At 42.3% G+C, this 10,390-nt stretch overlaps 1 protein-coding gene across 1 annotated transcript; it reads left to right on the top strand.

The window, feature by feature from the left end:
• Positions 1-1,006: 1,006 nt before the first annotated feature.
• emilin3a (elastin microfibril interfacer 3a) lies at positions 1,007-4,857 on the top strand. The gene is made up of 4 exons (XM_035159624.2): positions 1,007-1,406; positions 1,536-1,655; positions 1,783-2,378; positions 2,468-4,857. Exons 1-4 carry the CDS (start codon positions 1,255-1,257, stop codon positions 4,405-4,407), a joined length of 2,808 nt encoding a protein of 935 aa, XP_035015515.2. The 5' UTR covers positions 1,007-1,254; the 3' UTR covers positions 4,408-4,857.
• Positions 4,858-10,390: the final 5,533 nt, after the last annotated feature.

Raw genomic sequence — 10,390 nt, forward strand, 5'->3', positions numbered from 1 at the left:
TTCCTGCTGCTGGAGGTTTGCTGTTAGGTCGGGGGGGTTCAATGTGTGAAGTAAAAAGAGCCAGAGATGTTTCACAGATTTCACTGAGACTGCAGAGCCTCCGATTTCACGTTATATATTTTGCTAGTTTAGCAAAAGTTAGTTTTGTAATGGATCCAGCTACTCTGCAGTCGCCTACATGAGGTGGTGGTATAGTAGTAAAATAAGTCAAACTTCACCAGCTGTAACATTATTGATGCTTACACATGAACACATCATAATTATAATGCAATTATATAATCTATAATATTCTGAAATAGGTCATATATCACTCTTGGTTTGTTAGTTACAGTAAATTGTATTTCTACACTGTGGTATTACCATTTTCACTAAAAAGATTTTTATGTAAAAGATCTTACTCGAATAAATAATCAGGCTAATGCACCTGAGTCATAGTAATAATAGCTCTGTTCTATTCAAGTGTCACATTAAACCCAGTGTGACAGTGAACCAGTATGAATGTTGGGACCTGGAACCAAAGCAAAAGGAATTCAGCCATCAGTTGTTTTATCATTTACACCAGCTTTTGTGTCAACTGTGTCAAAACGTCTGACACACTTAACGTCTTCACAGTCTAAAGAACAAATGCATAATTGTCAGATAAATCCACTTGTCATCTCGTGTTGTGATTCATTTCCACTATTACACTAAAATGTTAAAACAACAAACTAACTTATGGCTATTTTGGGACAAGGCCTGGTGTTGTGCACTATTTCCTCTCTGGTTTGCCGTGATGTCACCATGGGAAAATAACTCATGGGTCACCAGCCGTGGTTCCGTATTTTCAGTAAAGTTGAGAACCACAGCAATAACTACTAATATCTTCTTACTGTGAAGGTGGAGGCTCTCTTCTCTGATGTCAACGCGGTGTTACTTTGAGGAGGTTAAGTGGGAGGAGATATGCAGATGATGCCAGTGGGACCCTATTAGTGGCGTCTGCAGCCCGACAAACTCACAGAGGTCTGTTGTCAGTCCAACAGACTCCACCACACCCACAGCCAGCATCAGGGTCAATGTTCACAGGGTAGCATTCTGCTTTCTGACACAGCCGACAAAGGTTGTACTGCAGAGACTGACTTGTTTTAAGTGAATGGAGTGGAATATTTAGGGGATTACTTTGGAGGAACACTTTTTTGAATTCCCTGAAATAACCTCTACCTCCGCTGGAAGATTCATTTCTGCTAAACTTTCTATTTTACACGCGGAGGTTCAAGGATGCATTTTGTGATGGCTGCGAGTCCTTTAATTTTCCTTACTCTATTTCTGTCAGTGGTCGAAACCAAGTTCTACAGACCACTCCAGTATAACCAGTATAAAGCCGAGCACAGTCAACACCATGACCAAGGGAAACCCACCAGCAGACACAAGTAAGTTCTGTCTCTGTCTCGCTCCTTGTGTTGTGCTCTGAGGGATCATGTCGACATAATTCAAGATTTTAACTTACATTATAGCATTTTTTTATTTATTTCTGTCATCTTTTGTCTCCTCTCTTTCAGGAACCACTGTGCTTATGTCACTGAGAAGACAGTTTCCTTCACTGTGCAGGATGGGGCAGCCCCCTATGTAAAAGCTGAATACAACAAGTGTACCAGGGGTCAGAAATGTCCAACTCTGATGTGAGTAAACCACAAATTGCATTATATTGTGCTTAAAGCAGGAATTGATCTTTCTTATTCTCAAAGTGGAATTCATATCTTAGAGTTCAGTGTATGTTCCTGACTTATAATTGGTTGTTCTACTCAGGTATCGTCTGCTCTACAAACCATTGTTCAAGGTGGCGCATAAAACCGTCACAGAGCTGGAATGGCGATGTTGTCCAGGGTACTCTGGCTATGGCTGCATGGAGGGTCCTCCAGTTTACCAACACCCTATGAAAATGATGCCACCATTCAAGGGCCCGCCAATGAAAGGCCCACAGTTCAAGGGCCCACAGTTTAAGGGCCCAGTGTACAAAGGCCCCATGTTCAAGGGTCCCATGTTTAAAGGCCCCCCTATTAACGCTGCTGTGAAAGCCAACCCATGGAATCAAGCCAAAGGACCGCCCAGCAGCAGTTTCAACTACCAAATGCGTCACTTTGAGCCTCAGAGTTCCTCCTTCTATCCAGAAACCTCCTTTGAGCCCTATTCACCTGAGCCAGAGCCAGAGCCACAGCCAATGCCAGACCACCAGGAGCCACATAACACAGAGCATGACCAAGAACATGAGCATGACCAAGAACATGAGCATGAACGTGAACATGAACATGAACACGAGCCAAGCCACAGACCTGAAGAACATATACTAGAGGAAATCCCTCCTCCTTCCTCTGGAGGTGAACATCCTGAGGGCGAGACCACAGGTGTGTACTAATCCCACTACATCCTAATTCTATATAATTTGTCTATTTAGTGGATAAGTGATTATAACAGCTTTTCTTTCTCTACTTAGGCCAGACTCTGGACACCGAGACAGACGAGCGCATATATCGAATGGAGGAAGATGTGCGACGACTAAACATGGGTTTGGAGACCTTGAGGGGGACTGTGAATGGCCTAGAAGACAGTCTACGAGCCTCTCTGAGAGAGGACGCCAACAGGATGCTGTCAGCTCTGTTCTCTGCTGCCCCGGGTTCTGTTCCCGCTCCGGCTGTAGCCTCTAATCCATCCACTGTCGGGTTTGCGGAGATTCCCGGGGGGGATGCTGGTACAGAGGGTCTTGATGGAAGACAAGTGTTCACAGGTCTTACAGAACTGAATGGAAGAGTAGAGGAGCTCAGGGCAGAGATGCAAGCCAAGACGGTAGAGCTGCTGGAACTCAAAGCAACAGTGATGGGACATGATGGACAGCTGAACAAGGTGCCAGACAGAGCGGGAGTGGTATCGAACTCCACTGACAATTTCCCCCCGGGAGCAATGGGAAAGATGATGGATGCCAAGCTGAATGCATCCAGGACAGAAATTCTCGGTGGGTTTGAGAAGCGTGTGGAGAGTGCAGAGGGCCGATGTGAGGAGAAAGCTGGGGATGTGCGTCGTCAGTGCCAGAGGGAGCAAGCTGAAAGGCAGGAGCAGATGGAAGATGCTCTGCATGAAAGTGCGACAGACTTTAGAACAGAGCTGAGAAATCTCCAGGCACAGATCCATGGTTTCAAGACTTCAGAAAGCTGCTGTGGCAGATTGAGTGGATTGGTTGAACGGTTGCAGCTGCTGGAAACATCCGTGGCCGGCCTCAACCAGTCCCAGGGGCACCTGAGAGTGGAGCTTGGTGGACACAAAGACCACATAGAGGGAATGCTGGAGGGGCGTCTGGCGTATGTTGAGGCCAAGCTCAACCTGACTGGGCAGATTCAAAGTGATGAGACTGGAAGGAGGAGTGTCCCACTCAGAGCTGAGACTGGGCAGGGCCTGGAGACCAGAGTGGAGGGTAAGCTGAGGGCTCTGGAGGGACGTTTACTGATGGCTTTGGAGGAGCTTAGTAACGCCACTGCCCCTGCGCTGCTGGAGGGTCATGCTGTTCCCGCTCTGGAGACAGAACTGGATTCCATCCGAGAAAGAATAGAGGTGGATGTGGACCGAGTGCAGAAACACCTGAGCAACCTTGAGATTCGATGCTCGTCTTCCTGTTCCTCACCTCAACGCCCATCTGCCATTCAGGGAGACTCTGCTGTGCCAAGTGCAGAGGAGGAGAGCGTCAAGGATGTGTTAGACGTGCAAGAGGACCGTTTGAATACCTTCAATGTGACACTGCAGAACATCCTGAGGCGTCTGAGCCTTAGGGAGCAACAGGAACAAGCTGAAGTAGATACTCCTATCCAGGGAGAGCTCACAATCCTCAAGTTTAATGTTCGCTCAGTCAACCGCACTCTGAGAGTCATCCAGAGCTCCCTGGGAACAGTCGTCCACCAGGTGGGTCAAGCCAACAGCTCCTGGCATGAGAGAGAGGCTCGTCTCGCCCAGCAGATAAAGGGTGTGGTCCATCTGGTTGGACATCAGGCTTCCATGCTCGGGGCAGGTGAGCGCCGACTGACCCGTCTTAAGGGTGAGCTGCACGAGATGAAGAGGCGGCTAGCAGACGAGTTGCAGGGCTGCCGGAGCACAGCTATGGGGGTCCAGAAAGAGGTGACAGTGGTTGAGGGGCGTGTTGCCAGTGTGGAAGACCAGTGCAAAGGCCTAAATTACATGGCAGAGGACCTGGAGAGAATCAGGGAGGAGCTGGAGAAACAATCAAATGGACTTCTCCTGCAGGTAAATGGGACTCTCTCCAGCCACGCTCAGCAGCTGACTGAGCTGAGAGGTGAACTCAGAAACTTCACCGAAAAGGCAGAGCCAACACCACCGAGTACAGAGCTGGAGTCAGAGCCAAGGCGAGGGGACACCTTCACTTTGAATTAGTTCAGCTTATACGGACAATGGGTTTTGAAAAATGAATCAAATGGGTCAAATATTCTGCAGGTGTAGTGGCAGTCCACTAAAAACCCCATGTTACCATCTGAAATCTGTAAAATACAAAAGGTTTTGAACCTGCACTGAAATGGCAGCTAATTCCACCTGCACTCATAACACAGAATCCTGACTTTGTATCTTTGAGGTGCCAAGATGAACAGTTTGTTTTAATGGACAGTTATTTAGAGCCTGAAGTATTGAGGAGAACATCAGCAGACTGCACCTTACTGTACCGTCTCTGTAAAGATTATGAAATTAACAGTTGTTTGACAATGTTTACATGTTTAAGTTTTTTTGTATTGAATTTTCTTATGTCTAGTCTAGAAGTACCCAAGATATTATGTTTTTATATGATTTCCCTTTTCTGTTTTTTAGCATTACCTTCTCTTCTAATTGTATTCCTGCATAAAATGTTTCCACTTCATGTTAAAACTGTTTTCTTTCAAGGTTTTTCATCACAGACGATCCAATAAAATTCTTTCTTTACAACTCGTGTTTTCTTGCTTCAGAAATATATCACACAAAAGCTGAGAAGTATGAAAACTATGTAGATTAAAGACTCCTCTGGAAAACAACCCTGAATTTTCTGAAACTTGCCATATATCACTTTGAAGGTGAGAAGTGTTGTTTGCTGGGACACAAGGGAAACCTGACACAACTGAAAATGGTTCCAAAAAGTTTATTTATGGGTACAGACCCCACCTGCCACAGGGAAACTACAAATTGGCATTATTGCCAAGGTGATACTGAAAACCAAGGAGCAATTCAATTCAATACAGCAGCCAACATCCATCTCATTATGTGTCTCTCGGCTACAAATCAACCAGCCCAGCTTTCTGAACACTGTTCTTATTAGACACTAGATTAGGGCCATGGGTCATCTTCCTAATAGCGCTCCCCTGTTAGTTCCTCTTCCCCTATCGGACAAACACCCATTAAAATTACACCTATGTGGGAGATGAGCACAGTGTGGTGTGAAAACATTTTAGCCGGAGACATGTGGTGAAGAATAACTAGGAAGATGCCACAGGATGAGGGGGGCAGACAGAATAGATAGACAGCAAAATTACTGTTGGCCGTGCTGAGTGACCCAAACCTCGATAATGATGCAGTTTCATGCACAGACATGCGCCAGCAGAAGTGGAAAGAGGAGAAAGATATTTCACCGCTTTCCTGAGACAACTTTTCAGACAAAACCTACAAACCTTTTTGAAAAGATAAACATATGTATCATGAAAGAGAATTAACAGGACAAGGGAACTGTCAAATGCACAAAATAGTGTGTCATCCTCTCACACAGTATTTCAGGGCTCCATGACATTTCTGTAATTGTTGGGATTTTTGTAATTCCTTTTCTGTATTCCACACATGCCTCCTTTAAGTTCACACCTCACACAGACCCAGACAACAACACATTCATCTTACTTGGATCCAAGTAGACACTTGGACGTAAAGGGCAATCGGGGGCTCTGGTGAATTCATCTCCTCTGACTCAGAGTCTCTTCGCTGCTCACTCACAGATCTGATTCTGAGTTATGCTCACAGCACGCTTCACATGCTGTCACTGGCCGAGGCATGCGCCCAAATCGCAGAAGGCAAAGCTGGCACAGAGACAAAGGGACAGAGGATATTTGAGTAAACAGAGGGCTGCTGTGGTCATCTGAATCATCCTATACAATGTCCTCTGCAGAAGCTTAAGGTGAAAGGAGGGTTTTTGTTCTCATTATAGTGATGGTCAGAGAACGGACAGTGTTGATTATCGTTAGGTCATCGAAGAGGAAGACCCTGGAGCAGGTCACCTTGAATCAAGGACCCGGAGCTTCTTAGTAATAAGCTTTAGTATTTGAAATATTCTCAAGAAGCAGCAGCATCTAAAGCTGTACTGGAACTTGTATCCTCTACACTGAACCCTATACAATGTTTTTAACGATGAATAAAATATGACATACGCCAGGATGCTATAATCCCCCATTTCCCAGCTTTTGCTTTATAAAGAAGAAACACTGAGTCTGCATCTAAACACTTTGTTATGTCGAGCCTGGGACACTTGGACAGAATTTGGATTCCTGTCAAAGTTAAGTGCCTTAAGTGCGACGGGGCTCAGTCTGCAAAGTGGATGTAAATTACTAAGACAAACAAGGTAAGCAAGAAGGAAATGGAGGCTTATGGAGCGAAGATCATCCCCTACACAGATTTTATGATCACAAAGTTTTCAAAGGTCTGATGTTGACGCAGCAAATAAATTAAAAAGAAATCAACTCCCAGCCTCAGCTCCTAATCTAGTACACAGACTTGAGAGTGGTATTGATCTTCTTATGTAAAATTCAACTGGGTATTTCCTAAAATGTCAAACTGTTTAATAACCGTATTATTTCACTTTGTTATTGTGAAAACTGTGTCAGGTTCCAGAACAACACATCTGGGAACATCTGACGGGCATTCTTCTGTTTTCTCTTTTCAATAATTAATGATTGTCATCTAAAATAATCACTGGTTTTAAATGATAATTAAAATGTCCATTAGCTGCAACCCAGTCTGCAGCCATACTGGCCGAAAAGGCACAACACATTTTTTTGTAACTGATACCATCATCAGTCCAAATATGTAGTTTATAACAGGTCAGCAGGGACACGTTGAAACAGGAATCTGATATACTGGCTCTGTCAGGGCAGTAAGGTGCTTTGTGTCGGCCCGGCTCATGATTAGTTCTGCTGCTTCCTCAGGTGACTGAAAAACACAATTAACAGACCAATGTGTGTGCAGCCAATCAATTCTCACAGGGTCTCAGTTAAATCAAATGGACCCCTCGGTTCCGTCCTTTCTTAGAACCTCGTGAAACTCAATCACTCTCCCACGAAAGAAGAAAGATGTTTTCACAGTTGGAGGACGAACTGAGCGTCTGCTGATGTGTTTTCAAATCATTTGTGTTTTTATTACTGTCGACAACAAGTAGTGTCCATAATATTTTAAGTTGACAAAGCAAATGTATTATTTTGTGTTTTTTAAATTGTGTTTGAACTTATCATTTAATTACAAATAGATTTAAAGAAGGAGAGACCAAAGGCAGATTCTCTTCATTGTGTCTGATTGTGCAACTGTTCTAATTAGATGTATGTGATGATAAGAACATTTTGTTGAGCTGGTTTAATGGACATCTGCACATCGTGGCTGTGACTCAGGAGGTAGAGAGGGTGGTCCACTAACCAGAAGGTCGGTGGTTAGATCCCAAGCTTTTCTCCAGTCCATGTTTTTTTTTTTATTCACTTTTTCCCCTTTTCTTAGGCCAACTACAAAATGATTGATTCTAAAATTATAATTATTATTATAATAATCCCTGACAATCAACTTAAACCACAGCTTATACTAATGACATGGTTAATAAAGCAATGAGATGTGACCTGAATATAAATGGTAAAATCTTTCATTTTTCATAACTTTAAAGAAAGGAAAATGTTCCTTGGTGAATTAACTATTATTTGATTTAATCTCCAACTTTCTTTTTGTGACATGACAACTGTTGTATCTAAAAGAAGATATATATAATTAAGTCAACTACAGCTGCTTGATTAATAATAGACGATTCATTCCGACTGATGTCAAAACATTTTTCATTATTAAATTGACTGTATTTTATTTGTATTTCACCAACACCTCAATTTCTCTTGTTCTCCATAGTCTTTGGGCAGAATGTAGGATTCAGTTATTACAGTGACAGTTGCTACATAGAAAAATAAAACGAGAAAAACACGTGCATCTCAAAAGACGTTCGTTATTCTACATTCACAGTCAAATTATTCATCAGCAAGAGGCAGACTGAAAAATTTCCAGCAGCGCCAATTAGTCATATTGCAGTAGCTCATCAGATTAATTCTACAGCCTCAAGCTTTGTAATCCAGCCTCAAAAGGTTGAGGGATGAACTCTGCCCTCAGTGTACAGATGCTGCTAAGCTAACAGGGCCGGGTGATCATTTCAGCTCACTGTCACTCAACAATATAAACATAACTTGTATAATAATATGTATCACGTTCACCAGAACATGACGTCAGCGCGACTTTGACCTTTTGACCACCAAAATCTAATCACGTAGATTTGTACCAAATTTGCAGAAATTCCCTCAAGGCTTTCTTGAGATGTCGTGTTGACAAGAATGCGACGAACAGACAGATGGACGACTTGAAAACATGCCTCCTGCCGCTGGCAAGGACACATACAAATATATTGATTTGAATTAGATGATAAGGTTAGGAAAACAATTTAAAGATAAACAAATATGATATCATTACTTATTTAAAGTATGTGCAACATGTTCCTAAACATCACAGCTCAAACAACTGAATATGACCTATGCTAAAAGTCGCTCCAATGTTTCTTAAAGGTTAAACATTATTTTCTCACAGGCCATTTCTGTATAAAGGTTTTTCTTAGAAACACAGGGCGCTGGAAGGTGTATTATCAGTCTTCCACATCTTAGAAATACATTTATTTCTAGCAGTCAAATAAATTGTGTTTTTCTGCCTTGAGGCAACACAGACGAGTCCCTTAGGAGGATTAATCCAGGTAAGCAAAGTATATCAACCTCCATATATTTGTATTTCTATTAAATCTCCCATAATGGCATCGTTTTCCTCCCTGTCGCTGGGACACAATTGTGAAATACTGTTCATTCATCTTGTGTGGTCGCTTTGGAAAGTTGGTTCTATGAATTAAATTGAACGGTTACAGCTTCTGATACGTAACACACAGAATTATGTTTCTCGACATGGAGGATGTAAACCCAAAACTCTACGTCTCTTCACTTCTTGTCTCCAAATACCGAGATACGTTAATTTACATCAGCCGGTGTAAAGTGGGTTTTATCAGAGATTTTCAATTCAGCTGTCTGCTGAGGCTGTAAACAATGCAATGAGAGATGTAAGAGCTGAGCTGAGACGCAATTAATTCTGAAAACAATCCCTTTCACATTTCAGACTGTCATTTAAAACAAAGTACTGGACATCAACCAAAACATCAACTGATAATGGGACTTGGAAACGTCAGATGATCTCCAATTATTCAGTTTATCCAGAAGAATGAATATGAATGTGTTAACACGATGACACTCGCTCCAGCAGTTGTTGATGTGCACTCGTAGATTTATCTGTATAACTGTTTGTGTGAGGTTCTTTGATGGTGTTGTATGTAAATTAATGTTTTTGTATTTGGTGCGTTTCTGCAGATGGAAATGAGCTGATAGCTGAAATCTGGCGTAAATCATCTCTTCTCCTTTTGAGATGAATGTTTTTGTGCATTGTCTTTGTTAAATAAAATAAAAAAATGAATGAAGAGAAATTGTATTAAAAGCTGGAAATGTCAACCTCATGATGGCTCTTCAAGAAAAGTCAGGGGGTCATCAAAGCCTTTAAGATACGAGGGGCAATCAAAATTGTATTTGTAGAGCCCATATTCACAAATCTCAATATGCCTCATTGGGTTTAGCAAGATGTGACATCCTCTGTTCTTCACCCTCAACAAGAGTTAGGAAAAACTACCACAAAATACTTTTAACAGAAATCACAGAGAGAGTCGCATGTGTGGGATCCCTCTCCCAGGATGGAAGTGCAATGGATGCCACGTGTAACATCAACAAAATACCAATATTTGAAAAAAATTGATGATAAAAGAAATGGAGGTGTATCAATTCTTTTAAGTATTTATACAAACGAAAAAGTAAACGACGATCAGTTGCCGCCATGATTCACAATCTCGATGTGTCCACAGCAGCAATATCAGTAACAAGCAATTCAATAGTTTTTGTGATATTTCACAGAATAGTTGAAAAACTTTACTTGCTGGTTTTAATTTCTCAAAAGTCAACAGATTCACTAAAGTCAGTCTTCATCCTCGGGACACCACCAAGGTCTCTGCAAAATTTAATAGCAATCGAGCCCAGAG

This window comes from Hippoglossus stenolepis, chromosome 6, assembly GCF_022539355.2.
Source record: "Hippoglossus stenolepis isolate QCI-W04-F060 chromosome 6, HSTE1.2, whole genome shotgun sequence".
NCBI classification, from domain to species: Eukaryota; Metazoa; Chordata; class Actinopteri; order Pleuronectiformes; family Pleuronectidae; genus Hippoglossus; species Hippoglossus stenolepis.